Below are 26601 nucleotides of genomic sequence, written 5' to 3' on the forward strand. Positions count from 1 at the left end.
GGCTGCCTTAACTTGGGTCAGAAATCCCCTAAATGCACGGAAATTTCTCTGGGGATATGAGACGTCCAGAAGTCCACTTGCTCCAGTCTAGAGTCCCCCACTTAACCAGTGTATCCAGGAGCAGCTCCGTACTAAAGCGTCCCAAGATGCGCCGGCAAGGCGGACCCAAAGTACTCGTGGAGTCTGCAGCTCGCCGGAACACTAGAGAAACGGACAGGAAGTGACCTTTATTTCACGCGCTGTTCGTTCCCGACCGTGGCAGAACGCCGCTTGCTCTCATTCCGTCGTCTCCAGGTGCCGCTTCAGAACCGGCGCGATGGGCAAGAAGGGCAAGAAAGAGAAGAAGGGCCGCGGTGCGGAGAAGACGGCCGCCAAGATGGAGAAGAAGGTGTCCAAGCGCTCGCGGAAGGAGGAGGTGAGTGAGGCTCAGAGGGACGGCAGTGGAGGGAGGCGTGGCGTGGCCTGGGTCTGCGGCGGGAGGCTGGGAGCCGGAGTCGTGCCGGGGTCTGTGGGTGGCGGGCCTGCACCGAGCCCGGCGCCCTCAGGCCCTTCCGTTTCTCCGGTACACCTCCGCGCACCGGTACCCCTGGTTTACCCGGTCGCTCTCTCCCACGCTTCCTTTGAAAATCAGATCTGTCCCGGACGCCGTTCGGTTTTGCTTGCTTCCCTTTCTGGTAGAGTGGAGCAGCGTGGTGGGGTTTAGTGGAGGAGAAGCTGAAGTTGAGTGGCCCTTACTTTGTTCAGGTGTGTGTTCTCGGAGTAAAGGCTTAACTGTACTGCGCTTTTTTTTTTCTTCAAGGGAGGGCAGATATTCCCTCCAATAGCCTTAAGAGAGTGAGCCACAAGTAAGATTTTTAATTTTTTTTTTCGAGACAGGGTTTCCCTGTGTAGCCCTGGATGTCCTGGAACTCACTACGTAGACCCTGTTGGCGTCGAACTCACAGAGATCCGCGTGCCCCTGCCTCTTGAGTGCTGGGACTAAAGGCGTGCGCCACCAACGCTGGCGGCACAAGTAGAGTTTGGTAACCAGATAAGTCGCTGGAACTGTGGGGTATTTCAGAACAGTTGGTGCTTGCCCCTGCTATCTTATTTTCACACACTCCTATTATCCCAGGAACTGCAGATGGATCATTGTTGAACTTTGGGCAAAGTGCCATGCTTGTTCTTGTCTTAGGTCTTTCTCACACGGGGCAGCTATGCTGACCAGGGTTTGCCCAATAGTTTTCCAGGCACAGGATTTCCTGGGCTCCCATCCTCAACCAGGGAAGAGGAAACCTCAATTGAGAAAATAAATCTGTAACATTGACCTGTACAGGGCTGGCAAGGTGGCTCAGCTGTTAAGAGCATGTGCTGTTCTTTCAGAGGATCCAGGGTTTATTCTGTGTACCCACTGGCTCACAACTGGCTGGCCTTTGTAGGCATCATTTTATATCTTTTTGTTGTTGTTGTTTTTCGAGACAGGGTTTCTCTGTGTAGCTTTGGTGCCTATCTTGGAACTAGTTCTTGTAGACCAGGCTGGTCTTAAAGTCACAGAGATCATCCATCTACCTCTTCCTCCTGAGTGCTGGGATTAGAGGCATGCGCCACCACTGCCCGGCATAAGCTCCATTTACAAACATTCATGCAAAAACACCTCCATACATAAAGTTGGCGTGTAGACAAGTCTCTGGGGGTCTTGTCTTGCTTAGTAATTGATGTAGGAGGGTCTACACTGTGGGCATTCCATACCTAGACAGGTGGTCCTGGGTTGTTAAGAAAGCAAGCTGAGCAAGCCACAGTGAAAAAAAAAAAAGCCAGTAAGTAGCTTTCCTCCTTGGGCTCTGCTTCATTTCCAGCCCCCAGGTTCCTGTCTTGAGTTCCTGATCTGACTTCCTTTCATGTTGGAATATAAGCTGTAAGATTTAGGGACACTTTTCTTCCCTAACAATAGAAGGCAAGCTAGGACAGTCTAGTAAATGCAGGAGAGTGAGCACTGGGTTGGGGTGGGAAGGCAGGCTTGGTTTCAGTGCTGTCTAGCATACTTGCGAACTGAAACCTTAATTTCTAGGTCTAGTGCCACATCTGGGAAATTGGGGCCAGTGGTGGGCTCAAGGTACCACTGAGCCCCATCATTCAGGCACTGTTTTAAAGGACGCAAGCCCTGTTCTCTTGGAGTGCATATGTTATCATGGGGTTGGGTGTGGGAGCTGACAACCAGTAAGCAAGAGAAATCCCGGGCATGGCTATGTAGGCAGCAAGGCAGGCTGTTGGCACAAACAGGTTGTCAGAGGCCATTGAGGGCAGTGTGGCCAGGCTGGAATCCCCTTCTTAGAAAGCCCTTGGTTGGTAGAAAGGGCAGTGCATGCATCTACACCTACAGGAAAGCCGCCATTGGTGTCGCAGCAAGTACTTCCTGGATGTGTTACATTCTGTGTGTTTAGGACTCAGGTGTGATTGAATCCCAGTCTAGTGGGGAGAATGGGACGAAAGCTGAGCATGCCTTTGACTCTGTGACAGGTTACTGAGTCTCACAGTAGCTACTTTTGTATCTTTAGGAAGACCTGGAGGCCCTCATAGCCCATTTCCAGACCCTGGATGCCAAAAAGACCCAGGTCACAGAGACACCATCTTCTCCACCCACGCCACGGTAAGTGAGACAGCTTTGTGTCTCCTGTTGTGGGGGAAAGCTAGAGGGTTTCAACACGGGTTCTGTGTAGTCCTGGATGTCCGGGGACTGTCTCTGTAGACCAGGCTGCCCCAGAACACAGTGTCTGCCAGCCTCTGCCTCCCAAATGCTAGGACGAGCTGGCTGTCATCCCCTGCTCTGCTGAGGGGGTGGGGAGGTGGTCTCATAGTCTGCTCTGACTGCAGAGACATGGCCCAGTGAGCCTCCCTTTGCCTTGCGAGTATTTGAAGGGTGTCTCATAGGTGTAGACTGAAGAGCACCTCAGGTTTTTGCTGTTCTTAATGCTTTTATATTTCCGTGTGCAAAGCTTATGAAATAGAAACTTTACATTTGTCATTCTAAGTGAATTTATAACTTATGAGCAAGGTCCCAAGTGTATGTAGAATTCATATACTTGTAAAATTGGCTGAATGAACAACTTGGGTCTCCATCAGATTGCTTCCTCAGCTTCTAACATTGGATTCCTTTTTGACTTGATTTATGGCTCCCTAGTACTTGTCTGTGCCATTCAGCTGAAGCTCAGGATCATCAGGAGAGGGCCTTCATGGACTGTCATTTGGGGTGGGGAAAGTGTGTAATAAGCTGTATTGTTCAGGTAGGGGAAGTGTGCAAGCCTCTCTGCCTCTAGCCCCATTTTGTTTAGTTGTAAACTGGGCGCTTCATTTTCCCAGACTGGGATTGATTTTATCCCACCATAACTTGCCTGAGTGGAAGCCCATGATGGGACACTTTGGTATGAGATAATTGGATGCTCCAGAGCCTGAATTTTTCTGATTCACACATGGCCTTTACCTCTCTAGGGTGTGGGAGGGAGTCAGTGTTGAGCCCTGGAGTAAAGTGGTGGTGGTAAATTCTGCTGGCACTGACTTTTCCTTTTCTCTTAAGTTGGTGTGCTGTCAGACCCATCTGGTTGTTGCAGCAAGCCCGACACCTTCACTCCGGAGTTCACTCTGAGTGCCAATGGTTCATATTCATCCTGAATGTGGAGAATTTCTTTTGATGATGATTTGGAACTTTTATAAAGCTGCAGTGATTGGTGTTAGGATCAGTGTCAGGGCATAGTTTAAAATGCCTGCTGAGAATGTTTCCTGGTGGAAGGGAATGGGAGGTGGAACTGCAATAATGAGATTACGTCTTCCTTGATGACCTAAATATGTTCTGACCTCCCATCTTTCAGTTGTGTTTTCAGACCATGTTACTCAGCCTTTCTTTCACTGCGACAAAATATCTGAGAGTCAGCTGAAGGGAGGAAAGGGCTGCCAGAGCTTGTGGTTTCGGCCCTCTTGGGAATGTGAAGGGGAGTCTGTGCTTAGCCTGGTGCTATGTTCTCTGATGTTGCTCCTCTGTGGCTTTTGTCTTGCAGCTTAAATGCCTCCCTGTCTGCTCACCCTGAGAAAGATGAATTAATCCTTTTCGGAGGTGAATATTTCAATGGCCAAAAAGTAAAGTATATGTTTTTCTTTTTCCCCCATCTTTTTAGGGCTCATTTGAAGTGAATGTAAATTGGTGATACAAGTATGCCCTGTCCTGTCTCTTCCCTCCAAAGTATCAGGCCTGATGTGGGCTGTGCTTGACCAGTCACCAGGATCCCTCCGGGACTGGCAACGGGGGTTTTAGTGCTGCAGGGGTCCTGGTCTCTTCTAGTCAGCAGAGCCAGCTCCACTGGGTCATACGGGTGCACAGAGTTGTTTTGAGTAGAGAAAGTGTTAGTGAATTGTGGGTCCAGAAAACCCGGAGTTTTGGAATGTGAAGTAAAGCAGTTGAAAGCATGGGCTCTTCCAGTAGCCTGTGACAAGTTCCAAGTCTTCCTTCCTTGTCCAGCTCACTCTCTGTGTTTGCATCCACTTATAAGCTGGCTTAAAGTTAGAGAGTGAAGAGTCTTGCAGCCATCGGTTGACATGGTGACGCTGGCCCCGACTCGAGGATTTTGTTGTGAGCTTTGAGCTTAGATTGGTGAGAGGATGCTGATACCGCCGTTATGTCTGTCGTTTCAGAACCTTGTTCTGGGACATGGCAGCGCTTTGTAAAAAAAGGTGGCATGTTAGATGGCTGCCAGCCAGTGGCTGGTGTTCTGAAACCATGCAATGGCGGCTGGCCTGAGAAGGGGAGGTTTGGAGGACAAGGCATGTAAAGCGTCTTCCATTAGTGTTTTACCTGCTCATAAGTTCATGGAGACTTAAGCATGTGGCAGATCGGGAGCCTCTGTCATGTCCTCCCAGGCAGCCTTGGGGCGTACACGAGGCCTAGGGCACTGGTGTGATTGGTGTGTAAGCTCCCTGGAGTGTACTCACTGCTGTGGCATTGCTGCCTGCACTGGTGTGATTGGTGTGTAAGCTCCCTGGAGCGTACACTGTGGCATTGCTGTCTGCATTGTTGTGATTGGTGTATAAGCTTCCTGGAGCGTACTCACCGCTGTGGCATTGCTGTCTGCACTTCTGCACCGGTGTGATTGGTGTGTAAGCTCCCTGGAGCGTATTCACCACTGTGGCATTGCTGCCTGCTGTGTCGTTTGTGGCACTGATGGTCACTTCCTTCCTGCAGACCTTCATGTATAACGAACTCTACGTCTACAGTATCAGAAAGGACACCTGGACGAAAGTTGACATTCCTGGCCCACCTCCAAGGCGCTGTGCTCATCAGGTAATGCCTGAACTGTCTGTCACAGTCATCTACAGATGACAGGCCACTTCCTGCTTCCCTCCTGCTACATCCGTCTGGGTCTTTGAGACAGGGTCTCACTCTGCGCCTTAGCATCCTCCTGCCTTAAACCTCCTGTGTGCTGGAACAGGAGGCTGGAGCCGCCAGCCTTGGCTCCGCCATCTTCCCTGGACACTTTACTGAGTTTCATTGCACAGGTCTTTTCCCCTGTGAGAAGGGAGTGAGCCCCTGCTCTGAATGCGATGATTGAGTGTGATGCTGCATGTTAGGACAGCGTCAAACAGCACCTGCTGGTTAGAGCCTCCCATGTGTGCCGCAGGGCTGGGCTGCTGCTAACCAGAGCAAGGTGCAATGTTCAGGAGTGGGGAGATGGTGGAGGGAACAGAATCACTTTGGATAAATTGTATGGTATAAGCTTATAGTTAGCTTTTTGGCAGATACAGAGAGCAGGTGAGAGCTGCTCTGCCTCTCAGGAAAGCTGTTCCCAAGTGTCAGGCATCCCCTGAGCTCTGGGTTGTAGCTCTCCTCCTTGTCCAACAACCCAGTTCTTTCTCAGAACAATTTGCTCTCCTGTCCTGGGAGGAGGTGGGTGTGGAACGAAGGACAGCTCTTCTGTGTGGACTTTGGAGGCTGCAGGCAGCTGACTATGAGGCTTGATGTCAGAAAAAGGGGAGGGAGGGCTGTGTTTGCCTGGTGACTGGATGGTTTGTCCCCAGAGTAATTAATAGTCAGGTGCATTCCCATTGTGCTGGTTGATTTTGTCAACTTGACATAACTAGAGTCACCTGGAAAGGAGGGGCCTCAGTTGAGGCATTGCCTCCAGCAGACTGTCCTGGGGGCACTTCTGTGGGGCATTTTCTTGATTAAAGATTCATGTAGGAGGGCTCAGATCACCATGGCTGATGCTGGTCCTGGACATATGGCCCTGAGTCATATAAGAAAGAAAACTGAGCAAGTTGTGGGGAGAAAGGTAGTAAACCGCATTCCTCCATGGCCCTTGCTTCAGTTCCTGCCTCCAATTCCTGCCCTGGCTGCCCTTGGTGATGTATAAAGCAAAAGCTTTCCTCTCTGAGTTGGTTTGCTCTGCGTTTCATCACAGCAGAAGAGCACAGACCGCAACACTCATGAAAAGGAAGGACAAGTTGTGGTGGGTTTCAGTGAATGCTAGGTTTTCTTTCTTTTTTTTTTTTTAATTTTTTTTGAGACAGGGTTTCTATGTAGCTTTGCATCCTGCCCTGGAACTAGCTCTTGTAGACCAGGCTGGCCTCGAGGTCACAGAGATCCTCCTGCCTCTGCCTCCTGAGTGCTGGGATTAAAGACTTTGCTTCCCTCCTCTTCCCCCCACCAGCAAAAGCTGTTTTCATTGGTGCAGTGTGGCAGTGAGCTATGGGTGGAAAGATTAGTATATATTGTGATTGCCTGTGAAAGTACCACCTTGCTGGCAGCTGGGTCCTGGTTAGAGCCCCTTTGTCTGCTGGGTACCCTCTGGGTGTTGGGATGCAGGAGTGAGAATATTTGACCTTCCCAAGGAGTTCCCTGTTTTGTACCTTGTTTGGTCCTGAGGGTGTCTGGCTTGGGTAGCGCTTGGACTCCCTCGACAGAAGAGTGAGGCTGAGGTCAGAAACCTGTATTGTGTTGGGTTTTGGTGGTGATGGGATGAAATGGGTACAGAATCTTTATACATGCTGACTGTTTGTGCCACTGGTCTTAAGTTTTGTATTTTTTTTGTTTTTGTTTTTGATGCTTAATGTTTTTTCCCTGTGTTTCAGTGCAGTTACAAGTGAACCCAAATAGCCTGGGGCAGGTTGGTAGGACTGTCCCGCCTGTCCTTGCTCCGCACCTTCTGTGTATGTGTGGAGCAGCTTGGCTTCTGTTTGGGCTAGTGGGAAAGGTGATTGCTGCCAGTTCACATGGTTTTTGGGAACATACAGTGTATGCGTTTTCGAGGTTTTGTTGTTGTTGGTTCGTTTTCAGCCAAGTGCAGTAGTGAGGGTACAGGTGAAGCTGCCTGAAGTCTTTCAGTTACACGGGAGGGAGGACTCCTAGTCTCTTGAGAGAGTGGTCGGGATTGTCCTGAGATGCACAGTAGCCTTAGCCTGTGCTTTTATTCCAGGAGGTTGTTCTGAGCTGGGAGGCTACTGTAGGCATCAGTTGTAGCTGTAGCCTTAGCCTGTGCTTTTATTCCAGGAGGTTGTTCTGAGCTGGGAGGCTGCTGTAGGAATCAGTTGTAGCAGGGTGTTTGACTAGTTTGCAGCAACAGATGTTACCCCAGTCCCTGGGGCTGTGCACCCTGAGTCTCCAGGCTCTGAGGATAAGAGTGCTCTCTTGTTGCACAAGCATGAAGACCGGAGTTAGGGTGCCAGCATCCATGTAAAAATATGGACGTGGTGGCACATGCCTGTAACCCCGGTGTTGTCAGTGGCCGAGGTGGCAGGATCACTGGAGCTTGCTACACAAGCTCAGCTCCAGGTGCAGTGAAAGACCCTGTCTAAGAATAAAGTGAGAGCGATAGACAGGATACTCGGCATCCTCCTCCTACCTCTGCACCCACACACAGGCAAGTGCAGCCCCCCACAGTGCATGTACACCTCATACACTCATACACCTGTGTATACATCCTGCACACTCATACACGTGTGCCTACACATACCTTACAGTTGCATAGAACTCGTATGTGTCCACATACCTCCCATTCATGCTATGCATATACCTTACACACATACACATGTTCATGTAAATATACCTCACATCCACCATGTGCATATGCCTTATACATACACATGTACATACGCCTCATACACATCACACACCTCACATAGTGTGTATATGCCTCACATACATGTCCACACACCTCACATAGTGTGTATATGCCTCACATACATGTCCACATACCTCATCCACACATGTATATGCCTCACATGTACATGTGCTACACCATACACCCCTGTGAATATTCAACACAAGTACATATGCTTTATGTATGCACAGATGCATATGACTCATGTTTACACCTCATATTCTCATGTGCATATACCTCACATACACATAACTAAAATAAACAGCACTGAAGCGCTTTCTTGTTATTTAATAAACAGAAATGGTATTTGTTCCTTGATAACCTATGTGAAGTTGCAGTAACTGCTCATTTAATAGGACAGTACATTGTCTGAATGTAAATAGGTGTCTGTCTTGCAGTCTAGGGAAACACGGATGTTAGATCCTTGACTATAATTAATACGCCTCGGGAAGTTTGTTCTAGGAGACAGTGGCTGAGGGAGTCCCTGAGACTCTAGTTGGATGGTCCTGATGCTGTTTGTCATTCTGGGGCCAGCTGTGCTGTCTCATGGCTCACCTAATCTGTTTGCTTTCCTTTAACAGGCTGTGGTGGTGCCCCAGAGCGGTGGACAGCTGTGGGTCTTTGGTGGGGAGTTTGCATCTCCTGATGGCGAGCAGTTCTACCATTACAAGGACCTCTGGGTCCTGCACTTGGCCACCAAGACCTGGGAACAGATTCGGTAAGATCTGGGTGGGAACCTGAGCCCTGGCCTTAGCTTGTGTTTCTGATTGGGATTGAGTTATAGGTGAAGCAAGCAGGGTGCTTTCCTGTGTGGTGGGGTGAGGGCTTCAGTGGAGGCGTTGTTTAGGATGGTGAGCAGCGAGCAGTGTGTCAGGCCTGAGTCACCGTCTCCATGCATTTCCTCCAGTGTGGGTTCAGGGCTACTGCAGCCAGTGCTGATGCCGATGGAGATCGCTCATGATAAGAGCAGGTGATGGCCCTGTTTCAGATGATGGAGAAATAGCAGAGCTGGTCAGAGGAGAGAGGAACCTTCATGGTTCTCGGAAACCAGGCTTGCAGTGCTGGTGCCTGCTTCTCTGCTGGGAGCCTCTGCTGTGTGTCTTTCTGTCTCTAAATGAGAATTACTGCAGAGAGGAGCCTGGCAGAATGGCCAGTTGCCAACAGACTTCATCTTCTTTGGGTGCTCCCTAGCCCTATTGCCAGGGATATGCATGCCACAGTGTGAGGGTCCTTCCCTCTCTGCTAATAAAGCAGTAAACCAGAATTATGAGACAGCTGTGCACCTGTGCTATGCTAGTGTGCAGCGAGCTGCGTGGAGTCACACCTGATGGATATGTATAATCAGCTCCTGAGATGGCTAAGGCCTGACTTATGCTATTATCACGCAATGATCATCAGCTGCTTGCATATGCGTGGACCTATGGGCAGTGCCCACCTGGCAATCCGGGGTTGGCGGCCCATGCCTACTTCAGGGCTGGGAGAGGTTTGCCCGGGGAGAGAGAGAAAGAGAAGGAGATGGATTGCTGTGAATAAAGTCCTGAAAACTGCTGCAAAAAGAGCTCCGAGTGTTGCGTTTTCCTTGCTGGTCGAGGGTGGACGTGACACCAGTGAGTACTCGGAAGGAGCGAGGGCCGTGTGTAAAGTGTGGCTGACTTACGGAAAGCTAAGAGGGTGATCTGGCGTGTTAGCGGTTGGCTTCTGACCTGACTGGTTTTCTTGGGACTGACAGCTAAGTATGGCAAGGTGTCTGCACGAATGGTGAAGGCTCTGAGAAAGAGAGGACATGCTGCATATAGCGCCATAGGTCATCCTGGGACTATCGTGGGAGCAGGGAGTGTTTTTGTTCTGTGCTGGGCCCTGTGACCTTGAACTCAGAATTCCAGTAGAATTCAGTTTGCTAAGCTTGCAATGGCTTGGGTAGTGGGTACTGTGTAGTGTTGTCAGTATAAACATGAACAGAACTCAGAGCACTAGTATTGGATGCTTGGTTGTTCACTCTCTAAGCCTGCACTGATGTCTGATGGCATGGACATTTTCTATGCATCTATCACAGTGGCTGGGTGGTGGAGTTGGTGATGCTGGCTGGCAGCATGCCCTATGGGAATGCCATTCTGTGCGCAGCCCAGAAGAGCTAAGAGCCTGGCGCCCACACCATTGCGTGCGTGTCTTTGTGCTATACATAGGCTTCTGGATGAGTGGGGCATCTCCATATTTAGGATTGACTGCAATTGAAAGCCTAATGGAAACTTGAATATAAATGGGCTGTTGGGAGGGTGGCTTTATTTTTCTAGAGGGAACGTGGACCCTCTTTATAGCCCCCCACTTTATTTTTAGTTACAGAACAGTGGTGCTTACTTCACTGCTGCTGCCACAAGTGAGTTGTGTCCGTGTCATCTGACTCAGCCAGAGGATGACCTGGTGGGGTTCCCGTTCAGGAAGCTGTTGGGAACCTGGCCTAAGTCTCTAGGGTTCTGGGGTCACAGATAGCCAGCTTGTCAATGGTCTTGCCTTCTGTCACTGGATGGCACCAGGGAATGTCCAGCCTCTTCTGTGGCTGCTGTGGTAGAAATAGGTGTATGTGAATGTGCTGCTTCAGCTGTGTGTGCAGTAAGCGCCTTCTCCATGTCAGCCGGAGCTGCCCTTTGGCCCGAGCAGTCACTTTTCTTTCTTGTCCTTGTGTCTGTGCGAAATGTGGTTATGCTGTCTGCTCACCCTGGGATGTGGCCTTTTCCCATGTGCACATTCAGGGTCTCTCTGTATTATGGTCCAGATAGTCCTCTTGGTCTAAGGAAGCTTGCATGCTGTGTGATAATGTGCCCTAGACTGACTCTTTTGAGCCTGGAAACCGATGTTTGCTGTTTTTAATCATGAATTTTGACCCTAGAACATACTTATTAAATTACGAGTAATACAAAGCTAGGAAAAGGCAAATAAATTGGTTGACAAATTGTGTATCCCCCAGTCTAATGAGATTTTTCTGTATAGGGCTGTAAGTAAGGGTGAAGCAGACTTGGCTCTAAAGCTGCCCTTCCCCATAGAGTAGAGGGTGAGCCACATGCAACCACCCAAAAGGGTGCCTGAGGGTGAGTCCCTAGAAAATGGTGTCTGGAAGGTACTGATTTCCGGTAGACATACTGGCCATCCTGGGTGACTTTAGCAAGGATCCTGGTGATGTGATGGGTATAGTCAAGCATTTGGGAACTGTCTTCACTCTGGACTGACCTAGGGAAGACCCCCCCCCCCCCTGCAGATACTCCATGCTGTGCTTCAACTGCTGCATCTGAACACTCGGGAAGGGCGGCCTTGGGGCAGGATCCTTTGAGTGTTGAGATTCTGGGGGGGGGATGCATTTGTTAGGAACTTGCTGTTTGTGGGATTTTTTCTTTTAAAGTTTTATTTAATTTTGTGTTTGTGTGTGTGTGTGGGCGGGGGATGTGGAGTCAGGTGCCTGTGGAAGCCAGATGAGGGCATTGGATCCTCAGGTGCTGGAATCACAGGTAGTTGTGAGCCACCCATTGTGGGTGCCAGAAACTGAACTCTGATCTTCTAGAAGAGCAACAACTGCTTTTAACTTGTAAGACATCTCTCCTCTGAGCCAGCCCCCACTTTGTGGGCTTTTCACATAAAATCCTGTGGAACCGCCTGTAGCAACTTGACTTTCCCGCATTCCGCTTGGGAGCAGTGAGAGTGCTGCCCAGAGGCCGGGCACTGACTCCTCAGCAGGAGGAGAGGCTCTGACAGAGCAGACCTCAGAGAACCTCCATCTGGGCTCTGGTCTGCCTTTGGCAGCCGGCAGCCTTTTACAGTGACAGGCGCTCTTTCCTGCCTCCCCTTCCCCACGCTCCTCTCTGCCTTCCCTCTTTCGCTTACCAGAGTGATATGTGTTCACTGTGGAAAGCTTGGGGAATGTAGAAGACAGACAATAATAAAACTGCTCAAAACCCCGGATTAGAATCTTATGTAATGTGTTTTGTAACGCTGCCTTCCATTCTTATGAACACTTTTCTCTGACATGAAATATCTTAATCTGATTCTTTAAAAAAAAAAAAAGAACTTTTGTCTGATAGAATAAAGTGGAATTCCCACTTATTTGCAGTTGGGAAAATTTGTTGGTCCTTTTTTTTTTTTTCAAACAGGGTTTCTCTGTAGCTTTGGAGCCTGTCCTGGAACTAGCTCTTGTAGACCAGGCTGGCCTCGAACTCACAGAGATCCTCCTGCCTCTGCCTCCCTAGTGCTGGTATTAAAGGCCTGCGCCACCACTGCCCAGCTGGAAGTTTGTATTATTTGTTTATTGTGTGTGAGGGGGAGAAGTCATGTGTGTGGAGGCCAGAGGTCTGTATTGGGTGTCTTTTTTGTTTGTTTGGTTTTTGTTTTTCTGTGGTAGCTTTGGAGCCTGTCCTGGAACTAACTCTGTAGACCAGGCTGGCCTTGAACTCCTGTCACCTGAGTGCTGGGATTAAAGGCAGGCACCACCTGATTTTTTTTTTTTTTGGTGTGTTCTTTTTGCTCTCCAACATACTTTGAGACAGTTTCTCACTGATCATGGAGCACACCTGTGAGCAAGGAGCCTGACCAGCCAGCCCAGACCCACCCGACTCCATCCCAGCATTGGGATCACAAGTGCGCACCACTATGCTGAACTTAGTGGGATTTTTTTGTTGTTTTGTTTTATTTTTGGTTAAAAAAAGCAAAAAGAAAATTCTGATTTTGGGTCCTTGTGCTTGTGTGACAACCATTCTATAGGCTCAGACTTTTCTTTTTCTTTTCTTGTTTTTTGGTGAAAGGGTTTGAGACAAGATAATTATTTTGTCCTGCCTGTACTGAAATCCACTATGCAGACCAGGTTAACCTTGAATTCACAGAGACACACCTGCCTCTGTCTCCCAAATGCCTGGGATTAAAGATGTGTACCACCATACCTAACCCATTGTATGCTGGTTCTTTTGTTTGTTTGTTTTGTAGGATTTATGTATGTAAATGTTTTGATTGTATGCATATAAATGTTTGAAGAGGATGTCTGTATCTGGAATTAGAGAAGGTTAGTTGTGAACCACTGTGTAGGTGATGGGAATTTAACCAGGATTTTCTGAAATGTAGCTAGCATCTTAACCAGTACTCTGACCCCCTCCTTTAAAAATTATTGCTGTTGTTGTTAACAGAGTATCTCTCTGTGTATCCCAGATTGGTCTTGAACTCACTGAAATCTGCCTAATTTAGTCTCCGCAGTACTGGGATATTAAAGATGTGGGCAACCATGTCTAACTTCTGTGTGTGTGCGTGTTGTTTTGTTTTTGTTTGTTTTTGAGATGGGGTTTCTCTGTGTAACAATCCTGGAACTCACTTTGTAGACCAGGCTGGCATCGAACTTGCTGAGATCCACCTGCCTCTGCTTCCCAAAGTGCTGTGATAAAAGGCCTGTGCTACCACTATGTAACCTTAACTGCCCTAAAACTTGCTCTGTAGACCAGGCTGGCCTTGAACTCAAAAAGAGCCACGGGCGCTTTGCCTCCCAAGTGCTGGAATTAAAGGTGTGTACCACCACTGCCCAGCATACATGGCTTTTCCCATATATGTATTTAATAGCGTATTTTGAATTCTTTATTTAAGAGAACCCAACCTTGTAGTAATAAGAGCGTTGGGTGCCGTTCTGTTGTATTAGAAGCAGTGGGGCTGCATCCCAGCACCCTGGCCGCCTGACTAGCTTATGCCCGAAATAACAACACACAAACTGTATTCATTTAAACACTGCTTGGCCCATTTCTATCTAGCCTCTTCTAGGCTAACTCTCGCACCTGGACTAGCCATTTCTAATAAACTGCTGTAGCCCACGGTGCGCTTACCGGGAAGATTCTAGCCTACGTCCATCCTGGGTCGGAGCTTCACTGCGTGCATCTTCCCGGGAGCGGGGCATGGTGTCTCTTCTGAGGCGTCTGCTCCCGAGAGGAGAGCTGTCGAGTCTGAGCTCACTTCCTCTTCCTCCCAGCATTTTGTTCTGTTTACTCCACCCACCCATGTTCTAAGCTATGAGCCCAAGCAGTTTGTTTATTACTTAACCAATGAAATCAACAGATTTATATATGACACTCCCACATCACAACCTATTATTTTTTGCCTGAAAAACATTTTTTCCAAGTCAGAGATTCTGCTATTTCTGGAAGTCTTTACTGTCTGGGAGTTGAACTCAGGGATTTGACACACTCCTGAGGAAGTATTCTACCACTGATCTACCCTCTTGCCCCTCTAGAAGCCCTATAGCATCAGGCAGGACTGTTAGGTCGAGTCTAGTAATTGAAGAGATAATGAAGGGAACTTACTAAGTGTATTGAAAATGAAAATCAAGAGCTGAAGATAGCTCAGTAGTCAAGAGTGCTGGCTGCTCTTCTCGAGCACCAGGGTTCAGTTCCCAGCACCAAATGGCTGCTCACACTCGCTGTAACTCCAGTCCCAGGGGATCTGATGTCCTCTTCTGGCTTCTTGAGTGCACCAGGAAACCACATAGTGCACAAACATATGTATGAATTAAACACCCACACACACAAAAATGCAAATAAATATTAAAAAAAATCAGCCAGGTGGTGGTGGTACATGCCTTTAATCCCAGCACTTGGGATGCAGAGGCAGATGGATCTCTGTGAGTTCAAGGCCAGCCTGGTCTACAGAACATGTTCCGGAACAGCTAGGGCTATTGCACAGAGAAACCCTGTCTCAAAAAATGAAAACGGCAACAGCAAAAAAACTCCAACCCTAGATAAGAAATATCTAACTTAATAAAGTTTTTTTTTTTTCTCCTCATCATTTTAGATCAACAGGTGGTCCTTCAGGTCGCAGTGGACATCGGATGGTAGCCTGGAAGCGACAGTTAATTCTTTTTGGTGGCTTCCATGAAAGCACAAGGTTGGTACTCAGCAGATTGGGCCTCTTCTGGAGCACAGGGTATAGGTTGCATGGGCCAAACAATCTGATCAGCGTAGGAACTCTGCTCACTAACTTTTTGGGCACACGGCTTGGCAGTGACAGTGTGTGACAGCCACATGAAGTATTGAGGAAAACATGGGCTTGTCCTTACATTAAGTCGGCACCTACTGTGTGCATGGTTGTGTGCGAACCAGCGTAACTCTTCCCTCTTACAGATCTGTAGATTGTGGATCACCATTTCACAGTGGTTTTTAAAGATTCTTTAGGGGACTGGAGAGCTGGCTTGCCAGGTAAGAGCACTTGCTGCTCCTCCAGAGTTTAGCTCTCCAGCACTCATGTTTAGTAGCTCACAGTTGTCTGTAGCTTCACCTCCAGGATGTCAAATGCCCTCCCCAGCCCCTGCGCGCCCATGCAGACATGTACACATAAATGCACATAAGTGGAAATAAGCGTTTTTTAAAGTACAAACCTATTTAGGAAACACTTAGGCATACAGACAAAATGACAGTCCTACAGTGAATGGAGTCACCATCTGTATTAAATTAGCTTGACTTTTAAATATCACCATTCTGAATTTTCCTTGAAACAGTTGTTATTTATCTTCAATAAGAGCTGACTTTTTTTTTTTTAATTGAAAGTGGAGTTTGAAATTGGAGAAAACTGGATTATAGTAATTCTAGAAACCTGGAGCCTCCTCTCCTTCATGTGCTCTTGGCGAGGACTTTGTGGGTTTGAGGGGCAACTAGCAGGTCCCATGGCTTCTTGGCATTTCTCTAGAGGCAGACAGCCTTGTGCCAGCTCTCCCACTACAGCCTTCAGGGCTCACAGTGGCTGTAGAGCCCCAGGCTTGGATTATTCAGATACACTGTGTGGAGCAATGGTTGTCCCAACTTCCCCTGCCTTTCCTCTGTGGACAGTTGAGCTCCTCTTCACAGCTGATGCCAGTGTCTGTTCAGTGACAGACACCCCAGAATAGCCAGCCTCCCTGTTTTGTTTCCAAGAGCCTATGTACTGAGTGCTCTGGTGTCTGAGTCCCTGGCTCTGAGCAGAGTGAGCATTAGGTGGAGCCTCCCATTCCTGCCTGGTGGTAGGTGCGAAGGGTCTGTTCCTGCCTTTGGCCTGTGTGCATTGCTCTGTCCCTGTCCATCCCTGCCTCAGTTCTTACCAAATGGTCAGTCTCCTGCCTTGTGATCAGTTAGACTCATTGTCACACTGAGTAGCCAAATTTGCCTGATGAAGGTAGCTGTTGTCACTGGGGTAGAAAATGGACAACTTTCATAGTAAGCTATACTGTGATTGCAACTGGAGTTGTTTCTGATTCGTCTGTAAATTCAGGATCTTCAGCCTTTCATTTGGATTTAAACTTGAAGCAGATGTCTAGGTGAAACACAAGTTTGCCTTCAGTATAATTGGTGCACTGATGAACCTGCCTTCCCCTGTCGTCTCTCTGGTGACCTGTGCCCTTTTTTTCCCGCTAGGGACTATATCTACTACAGTGATGTGTACACCTTCAGCCTGGATACTTTCCAGTGGAGCAAGCTGTCCCCTTCAGGCCCTGGGCCCACACCCAGATCAGGCTGCCTGATGGCTGTCACCCCCCAGGGCAGCATTGCCATCTATGGGGGCTACTCAAAGCAGGTAAGGGCCCCTGTGCTTAGAATTGAGAGGGGCTTCCATTGAGATGGGAGCAGCCTTGCTCTGAGCTGTAAGCTGCAGTGGATTTGTCTCTGCTCCTCTTTAAGCATACAGAGATGGGTTTGTGTGTGTGTGTGCGTGCACACTTGTGTGCACACATGTACTTGTGGGTGTTGGTGTATAGTTATGTGTTTGTGGGTGTGTGTTTAGGCTGGAGGTTACCATCAGGCATCTTTCTCAGCTGCTCTCCACCTGGTTGTTTTAAGACAGGCCTCACACTGAACGTGGAGCTGGTCAGTTGGCTGTGCCTCTGCTATCTCCCAGGATTAGGATTATAGATGCTGGCTGCTAAGTCCAGCTTTTATGTGTTTGTTGGGGATGCAAGCTTAGTTCATGCCATGCCTACCTCCCAGGAACACTGCCAGGTGAACAATCTGTGTTTACACTGTAGCCGATATAAGGACTGCATAGTGTCCTCTCCCTGTATCTGCAGCCAGTGTTGTAGCTGTGTTCCCAAGCCAGTGCTCAGGAGTCTCTTGCTGCTTTTGGAGTGCGTGTATCTGTAAGTGCTGACCACCCACTTGCCCTGCTCTGTACTGGTACTTTGCCATTCCTGACATTGCTGTAAATCAGGGTTTTAAAAAAACAAAACAAAGACTATCTCATATTTTTTTCTTTAAAACATTCTCAGATAGTTAACGTGAATCTTTTCAGTGACCACCTGCATGCTGCAGGGACTCCGCCTTTCCTGTTCCAGCACACTTGTTTGATCACATGTGTTTGTGCAGCTGTGTCTCTCACTCTTCCGTTATCTTTTGTGTAGTTCATAGAAAAGTACAGGGTCATGCCTGAACGTTAGTTTGTGTGCATGCCCTTTCATGTATGTGAGTGTGGGGAGTCAGGTAGAGGTCAGTGTTGACTGTCATGTGGTTTATTTGCAATGCAGTGAATACAACCCGCTGTGGCAGGCTTTTTTTTAGTTTTTCCGAGACAGGGTTTCTCTGTAGCTTTGGAGCCTGTCCTGGCACTAGCTTTGTAGACCAGACTGGCCTCGAACTCACAGAGATCCACCTGCCTCTGCCTCCCGAGTGCTGGGATTAAAGGCGTGCGCCACCACCGCCTGGCTGCTTTCTTTCTTTTTTAAGAATATCTTTTATTGGGCTGAAGAGATGGCTCAGTTGTCAAGAGCACTGACTGCTCTTCCAGAGGTCCTGTGTTCAATTCCTAGTACCCACATGGTGGCTCACAGCCATCTATAATGAGATCTGGCGCCCTTTTCTGTTGTGCTGGTGTACATGGAAGGAAGGCTGCATAATAAATAAATAAATAAATAAATATCTTTTTATTTATTGTTTTGACAATTCCTTCCATTTACACGACATCTAGAACAAACCCAGCTCTTACAATTCCCCATCCCAGACATCTCCCAGCATGCCCCTTCCCACCTTAATGCTCTTTCTTTTTTGCATTTTGTAACCCACTGAGTCCAATTAGCACAGCCTGCTGTAATAGTGATAAACCTTGTTGGCTTGATCTTATGCAGGTCCTGTGCAAGTGACCACAGCTGCTCTGAGTTTCACGAGTGTAACGTTGTGAAGACTTTTCACAGTACTTCTCCCCTCCCCCAGCTCTCACATTCTCTCTGTCCCCTCTTCAGTGATGTTCCTGAGCCTTGGGAGGTGGGGTTGCTCTCAGTATCCTATTTAAGGCCAAGCACTCAACAGCCACTTATTCTCAGCTCTGTGACTAGCTGTGAGTCTCCTGTGTTTACTGTTACCCACTGCGGAGAGACACTTCTCTGACCACGGTAGAGGGCAGCACTGATCTGTGGGTAGAAGCATAACTATTTAGAAGACAGAGAGGCTATGTGTCCATTTAGCAGAACAGTAGTAGGTTTCTGCCTAGGTCCTGTGACCTCCTGAACCAGGGGGCTTTGACTGAGTTTACAGTACCAGGCATGAATTGCCTCCTGTGGAGCAGCCTCAGCTCCAATCAGTGGTTACTGTCCCCATAACCTAATGCCACTATTTCACCAATGGACACATCTTGTCTGGAAGGTCAGTCAGTATTCAGGTTCCCCTCTTGGTAATACCATTGATGAATTTTCTCCCTTAGTGCCCTGCATTGCATCATCAGACACTATGAAAGCTAGCCAGCCAGAGAGGAAGTTTTCAGGTCCGTTCTGTCCTGATTGCCCTCCAAGCAAAGCATGTAGTGGTGTCAGGAGAAGAGTTTCACCATCCGGTCTGGTGGGCAGCTGAGAGCAATGACAATAGCTTGTGTTGCTTCGACTGTTTCTGGGGCCTTACATGATCAGTAACTCATAGTAAGGTGTATGTATATACCTGGCTTCAGATTTTCATTTTAAAACCTCTGTCTTTTGGGGCAGTCACTGTTCACACATACAGGGTACCTGAGTTCTAACTCCTTTCATTGATTTGTTTCGTTTTGTTTTTGTTTTTTCAAAATCTGTGTAACAAAAAAATTCTGCATTCAAAAGCTCTGTGTAGCCCTGGCTGTCCTGACTGTACACACAGTGGCCCTGTTTCTGAGAGGGAAATAAGATACTACAGGCTGAGGGCTTAAAAAGAAGTGAGGTTATTTATTTCTGCCTCCCAGACTGTGAGGGCACACTTGGCTATAAAATGAGTTTGGACCCTGAAAATCTAGGATTGGACATGGATGGCTCATGGCAGATGGTATCACAGTGGTGGAGCATATGTGGGAGGGGGAGCTTAGGGAGCCAGAGGCCAAAGGGTCAGACTTGCTGTTTCCATTACAACTTGACACAAAAACAACCTGAGACCAGCACTTGATTTCTAAGGACAGTGCCTCGTGTGTCCACTTAGCTCCCACCTCCCATTCCTGCCACATCTTTCTGGGCAGTACAGATGGAAAGGGGAACTAGTGGTTCCCTAGGGCAGAGCTTAGCCAGCCTGTAGGACATGTAGGACCTGAATGGCACCCTGGAGGAGAGAAGCAACAATAGGGAAGAGGAGGACTGTGTGGCCTGGTTGGTTTCTCTCATCAGTGTAGCTTCTGCATGCACCTGGGTAGGGTGAGCAGCTGCAGCTGCCAGGACAGTGGTTCTGTGCAGTCTCTCAGTTTTTCTGTAGACATAAAGACCACAAGATCAAGTGCATTGAAACTGAGAATTTAAGCACAAAAGTACAGGAAGACATTTAAGTGGACTGGCATCCTTCTCAGGGTGATGATCTTGGCAAGCAGCTGTCTGGGCCTTGGGGTGTAGTAGGAGCTGCGGGCCTCTTCCCACAGCCCGGCTCCTGGGCGCCAGCTAGCTTATGCCCGGAAATAATTACACGGAAACTATTCTTTTAAACACTGCTTGGCCCATTATATCTAGCCTCTTCTCGGCTAACTCTCGCACCTGGACTAGCCCATTTCTAATAATGTATGTAGCACCCCAAGGTGCGCTGACCAGGAAGATTCCAGCCTACATCCATCCTGGGTCAGAGCTTCATCGCATCTGCCCCAGAGAGCAGAGCTATGGCGTCTTAGCTTATTTCCTCTTCCTCCCAGCATTCTGTTCTGTTTACTCCACCCACCTATGTTCTAACCTATGAGGCCAAGCAGTTTCTTTATTAGTTAACCAATGATTTTCCTCCATCATTGGGGTGCTGAGTAGGAGATGTGTGGGTGGTGGCCTCAGGGCTGACAGCCAGTCAGCATCACTGTTTGAAGCTGAAGGCTAAGGACCCGGGATCGGTGGGTTTGAAGGCTCTAAGAGCTCTGTCAATGGTATTGGCTTGCTTCTCTCTACCTCTGATGACACGTAGGAGCCAGAGTGAGGTATGGCTGCGCTGTGCTGTGTGTGGGTCCATCCACATGGTACAGACCTGTGGATGCACAGGGATTCTGTGGCAGAGCATACTGCAGTGATCCAGCATGACTGGCCATTGGTGGTGGCTTTAAAATCGGTCTGCCAAGCCGGGTGATGGTGGTGCATGCCTTTAATCCCAGCACTCGGGAGGCAGAGGCAGGTGGATCTCTGTGAGTTCGAGGCCAGCCTGGTCTAGAAGAGCTAGTTCCAGGACAGGAACCAAAAAGCTACGGAGAAACCCTGTCTCGGGGAAAAAAAAAAAAAAATCAGTCTGCCATATCTGTGCTCTCCGTGGGACTGCAGCTCCTGTTATGTGCTGCTGCAGCCTGGCTGGTTCTCAAGACTTCTGTGTTTTGCAGAAAATCAAGAAAGACGTGGACAAAGGCACCCAGCACTCAGACATGTTCCTGTTGAAGCCTGAGGAAGGGAGAGAAGGTACTGCTGTGCTTGAGGATTGTGTTCTGGATGGCCTTCGGGTGGGTTACATTTAGCCTCTGGGTAGAAGCAAAGACTGTGTGTCCCTTTGATCAAAACGGGCACTGCATTGAGTTTCCTGTTGCCTGTCTAGAGCCAAGGACCAGACCACCTTTCTCAGGAGTGGTTGGACCGTGGTGCCTTATGCAACACGGGTCAGCCTTCGGTGTGTCTGGAAGGCAGCAGGAGCCCAGGTCATTCAGCCACTGTGTCCCCCTTGAAAACCCTGTGTTGTATTTATACGTGTTATTCTCAGGTATAGTTTTCATGCTTAGAGGTAAGATTGGGGAGGACACTTTTGGGCAGGCTCCCTGAACATGCGTGTTCAGCCCCAACATGTAGAGCCATATGTGAGGGCAGATGAGGAGTGGGGAGATGGGAAGGAGGAGCTGCTGTGGTCCTGTCCTTGCTTGACATTTTAAAGAGTGTTTTCTTACTCAAGAGCACACAGACATTAATAGGATATGTGGTTCTGTGTGCTCAAAAGTGAGTCATTTGCCACTGCTGGCAGGAACCTAGGATTGGGGACCTGTGAAGCTTGAACCTGGAGACTGGACAGTGTGGTGCTGTCCCTTGGGCCCAGCAAGTAGCCTCATGAAAAGGGAGCCCTGTGTTATGAGCAGCGCTCCCTCTGTAGATGCACAGTGTGAGATGGTGGGCCTCGCTAACTCCATGTTAGTGTTTTCGGCTCTAGTCCCTCGCCACAGCACCCGCTGCTGTGATGGGTTGACTGGGGACCACTAGTGGGCAGGCCCAGAGTCCTGCCCGCACTGTGGGCCTCATCAGTCACCTCCAGTGCATGGTCACCAACACTTTTGTAATGTTTAGTGAGGGACAATCTCAGTTCTTTCTTCTAGAAGTAACAGGAAGACATTTTCCATGTGTCAGAAGAATTTGACACCTATTGGGAAAGCTGAGCACAGCTGTCCCCGCTGGGAGGTGGTGTAGTCCAGGGCTGGATAAGCTGGCTTAGGACCCCAGTGAGGTATATTTTAGCCCATGATCCTCCTCTAGCAAGATGGCACCTCCACATCTGTCCCTCTGCCTTTCGGCCGTTGGTTCCAGGGTCCCTTAGAAGGCGAGGTCTGGTGTCACACAGCTGAGCTTTGAGAAGGATGGACCTTGAGGGTGGTTGACTGGCGTCCCCTCTTCCTACAAGGGGGACAAAGTGAGTTTCCATGCCTAAATAGTATCCAAAGCTCGCAATTATCCTTATTCCAGGTGCCCAAAGCTCTCTGTGTGTTCTTCCTGGCTCTTAGTGTCCCCTCTTACCCCTTCCTCTGTTTTCTTTGACAGGCAAGTGGACTTGGGCCCGGATTAACCCTTCAGGGGTCAAGCCTACTCCAAGGTCTGGCTTTTCTGTGGCCCTGGCTCCAAATCATCAGATACTGGTCTTCGGGGGCGTGTGTGATGAGGAGGAGGAGGAGAGCCTGGAGGGCTCATTCTTTAGTGACTTATATATCTACGATCCTGCCAGGAGTCGCTGGTTCGCAGCACAGCTAAAGGTAGCCTAGGCTCCTGAGAGTCTTCCATATTACCTGTCTGTCTCCTACCCACTCTCAAGCCTTGTTGCTTCCTTTTAAGGCCCATGTACTCTTCTGTGTGGGTTCTGGGTGACTAGACTTGTGATCCCTGTTCCTTCTTGATGTCACCTACCACTCCTTGGCAGAGCCGAGATATTGAGCATGTCAGGTTCTCTGTGCCAGTTAATGTCTGTTGTTGCTTGAGCTCAGCCCTGTTTCCATACCCCTTTCTGTTGTCCTTGTCAACAGCTGCTGCCCAGGACCTACCTGGAGCAGACAGACTAGCAGGTGATCGTCCCAGGTCGCCCTGGCATCTGCACAAAGAAACTGCTCTGAGTGCCCACAGTATGCGAGCACTAGTACCTGCTGTGGGCTCAGCCTCGTGGAAGGGTCTATGATAGACATAGATACGATATGATAGAAAACCTTGCACATGTCGGTCCCTGCTCTGAGAAGCTATACCAGGCATGGCCACTCAGGGTCTCCAACATTGCTCAGAGCATTGAACCCAGTGTGTAGGTTAGCCTTATTTTCAGATTACTTGGTCCTCGGGCCCCAAGATGTCCTTCAGGAGCTGTTCTGTATGAGACGCCCACTGCAATCTCAGGATGGAGTGGGTCTTGTGTCTAGAACAGGGAGCAGGTCCAAGTTGGCTGGAGGTAGTCATAGCTGGAATATTTGAATATAGCTCAGTAAATGCCATCTTGTGAGCATGGTGTTCTGCCAGACGACAGTGGCTACTACAGAGCCACTCAGCTGTACTCTGCAGAGTGGCCAGAGAGACAGAGTACATGTTCTCCTGCAGGGACCCAGTAGGAGGGTACCTCAGGGCTGGCATGGAGGGTCCTGCATGGTCTTGAGGGTCAGAGTGGAGTTCTGACCCTCCTGACATCCAGCCCTGTTGTTGGCGGGGAGTGATCTGCATCCCTTCTGTGAGTGACAGTGTGAATGGGTAGGATTTCCCAAGAAGAGCCTCAGACACCTTTGTCTGCATTTTAGCTGGGCCTGGTCTCACCTGGGTGCTTCGCAGTGTGGGACTCAGGTGACTGTCCCTCATTACAGTGAAGGCTAGGAGGCCATTCCTCGCTGCCGTCCTGGCTACCTGGAATGTCTGCTCATGCCTGCGCTGCTCCACACCTCTTCAAGGGATAGCGTGTTAGATGGCATGTTGACTGGTGTGGTAGAGGGAGGGCTCTCACTGCCCTGCTGTGCAGCTTGAGTTGTGTTAACAGGGCCCCAAGTCAGAGAAGAAGAAACGGAGGCGGGGCAAAGTAGAGGAACACGAAGGTGCCACTGAAGAGGAGAGTGGGGGGACTGGTGCTCCGGAGCCACTGGAGGTGATAAAAGAGGTGGTGGCTGAAGATGGGACAGTGATCACCATCAAACAAGTGCTTGCTCCCTCTGGGCTGCCAGTGCGACCCCCACCTAAGGCTGAAGACAGTGCTCTGGAGGCCAGCAGCACTGGGCAGGAGCCATGTCCGCGTTCAAATGCCATGCTGGCCGTCAAGCATGGACTGCTCTATGTCTATGGTGGCATGTTTGAAGCTGGTGATCGCCAGGTGACCCTTAGTGACCTCTACTGCCTTGACCTTCACAAGATGGAAGAATGGAAAACCTTGGTAGAGATGGATCCAAGTAAGCTGGGTTGGGTGAGACCTCTGTATGGAATGAGACTCTTATAAGAGCCTGTGCCCTGCCCTGTAGGGACCTCTGTTATTGACTCTGGGCCAGATTTCCCTGAGAAGAGCCTGGGGGATGGGGGCTCACTTGGCATACACCTGTGTGCTCTGAGTGCTCGCAGGAGCTAAGTGGGTCACAGCACAAGTCACTGATACCCGGGTTAGACCAGTTCCATGTGCCTCGCATCTTCCCCCAGGTCAGTGCAGAGCAAGCAGAACTGGAGCTTGCCTTTGGTGGCTGGTACTCTGAGGTGGTCGCTCTCTCCATCACTGCTCAGAAATCATGACATCCCCATTTTATCCAGACTGCCGTTGGCCCCAAACCATTTATTTATTTATTTATTTATTTATTTATTTATTTATTTATTTTTTGGACAGTGTCACTGTGTATTCCTCGCTGACCTGGAACTTGCTATAACGACCAGGTTGGCCTTGAACTCAATACATCTGCCAGTCAGCCTCCTGCCCGCTTCCCTCATTTCCGTCTTTCACTTTTTTGAGATCTGAGACTAAACCTGCAGTGCATGTCTAGGGAGAGGCCCTACCCATAGAGCAGGATCTGTCACCATCTTCTGGGAACCCCTAGGGCTGTAGGGATCCAGGAAGAGACAGCCTCCACTCAGGTGCCCACAGGTAGGATGGCAGTATGGCTGGAGTTGGTGCCCACCACAGTATCACTCCCAAGTTTCTCTGAGGTCTGAGAGGTCTGTCAGTTAATCCCAGGCTTCAGGGCAGGAGAGTTGGGGTTCCTGTTCAGTTCCTGGGAGGAAGGAGGGGTTTTATGAGGTGGTGCCAGCTCCCGTGGCCCCTCGGCTGTAGCCAGAACCATGTGTTGGCTTTGTTTTTTCAGAATCTCAGGAGTGGCTGGAGGAGACAGACTCGGAAGAGGACAGCAGCTCAGATGAAGAGGGTGCAGAGAGGGGCGATGAGGACCAGGAAGAGGACAGTACAGAGGACAGCGCTGAGGAGGGAGCAGGTTAGAATCCCCATCAGCCTTGACTGTTCTGTGCTGTGCTTCTATGGGAGGCCTGTTTAACACTGCTTGTGTCTAGGGTGGGTCTGGGTAGCTTGCCATTCAGGGCAGCGGTGCCCTGATCCCTCTCAACTTACTGACTGAGCATGCTCCGTGTCATTCTTCCTTCTGGGATGGAAAGATCCACAGCACCCAGAGGTGGCGCCTGGGGAGCAGTACGAAGAGTACCTGTCCCGGACTGAACAGTACTGGCTGAAGCTTGCCCGGAACCACATGGGCCCTGATGCAAAGGAGAAGAAAGTCCTGAAAGTAGCCCATGCTATGGCGAAAGCATTCATTGATGATGCAGGTCAAGACATGGCACGCGCCCAACATTAGACAGAGCGATGGCTTCAACATCACTGGTGTCCTTAACCAGGCATGAGGAGGCCCCTGCAGAGGCTGCAGTCTAAGGAGGAACTCACTGCCCTGACCGCAGCTGCTGTCCACACAGAGGGAAGGTTAGAGTGAGATGGACATTTGGGGGACCCACAGGATATATGCTCTTGTCCTAATAAAACTGGGCCGTGTGCTCCAAGGTTTTCCTTCACAGAACAAGGAGATGGGTATGTGTCATCGGTCACCCAGAGTTGCTGTGGAGTGCTTAGATGTCTTCTGCCAATTGGCCTTCTCCGCCGCTTAGTTTGGTGCTGAGTCTTATAGTAGAATATTATGGGTGCATGGATATGTCCATTGGCTCCACAGCAAGGTTAATAAGGGTTTTTTTTCTCCCTCGTTTCAGATATGTATTGAGGGGCAGGAGGTGAGACAGGGTTTCTCTGTGTAGCCCTGGCTGCTCTGGAACTTGCTCTGCAGACCAAGCTGGCTTTGAGCTCAGAGATTCGCCTGCCTCTGCCTCCTGAGTGCTGGGATCAAAGGTGTGTGCCACCACCGCCTGGTGTAGACATGTATTTTCATCTTAGGTGAGTGTGTATGTTGGTGCTCATGGAGGCTAGAAGAGGGTGTCACATCCCTGGAGCTGGAATTACAGATGGTTGTAAGCCATGTGACTCGGGTGCTGGGAACTGACCTGGGTCTTGTGCAAAGGCAGCAGGGGCTCTTCAGCTGAGTGTTGCCTTCTCCAGCCCCTCCACTGCAGTCTTTGAGGAGGAAGCAGTGACACCTTCCTGTGGACAAAGGGCTGTGGCCTGTGAAATGATAGGGAGGCCGCAGGGCAAGAACCGAGCCCTTCATGGTATCAGCCCTTTGCCATCTGGCCATGGAGTCGGGGCTCCATTGCCATGGGTCTAGTACCCCAACATACCAGTGCCTAGTCCACGGCTGAGGCAGGAAGAGAGTGCCTGGCCAGGCTGAACTCCATAGCTGGAGAAACAGAAAAGCTCTGAGGAACAGCTCCTTTGAGTTCTGCTGCCTGTCCTGGGCTGCGGGCCCACAGGGTGAA

At 49.4% G+C, this 26601-nt stretch overlaps 1 protein-coding gene across 4 annotated transcripts; it reads left to right on the top strand.

Moving 5' to 3' along the window:
- The first annotated feature begins 256 nt into the window (after nt 1–256).
- On the top strand, nt 257–25757 carry Klhdc4 (kelch domain containing 4). Of its 4 annotated transcripts, none has more exons than XM_041651006.1 (12): nt 257–415; nt 2535–2626; nt 4029–4107; nt 5207–5305; nt 8702–8838; nt 14922–15014; nt 16514–16673; nt 20871–20946; nt 22282–22490; nt 23741–24143; nt 25038–25163; nt 25333–25757. In XM_041651006.1, the coding sequence occupies exons 1-12, from the start codon at nt 317–319 to the stop codon at nt 25536–25538; spliced, it is 1779 nt and encodes a 592-aa protein (XP_041506940.1). In that variant the 5' UTR covers nt 257–316; the 3' UTR covers nt 25539–25757. The 4 variants fall into 4 exon arrangements, with proteins under 4 accessions (XP_041506940.1, XP_041506941.1, XP_041506942.1 ...); XM_041651007.1 differs by having other exon boundaries at nt 25342–25757; XM_041651008.1 differs by lacking the exon at nt 14922–15014.
- Nucleotides 25758–26601: the final 844 nt, after the last annotated feature.

Source organism: Microtus oregoni, unplaced genomic scaffold, assembly GCF_018167655.1.
Source record: "Microtus oregoni isolate MIOR12 unplaced genomic scaffold, Mior012 000004F_ref0000308, whole genome shotgun sequence".
NCBI lineage: Eukaryota > Metazoa > Chordata > Mammalia > Rodentia > Cricetidae > Microtus > Microtus oregoni.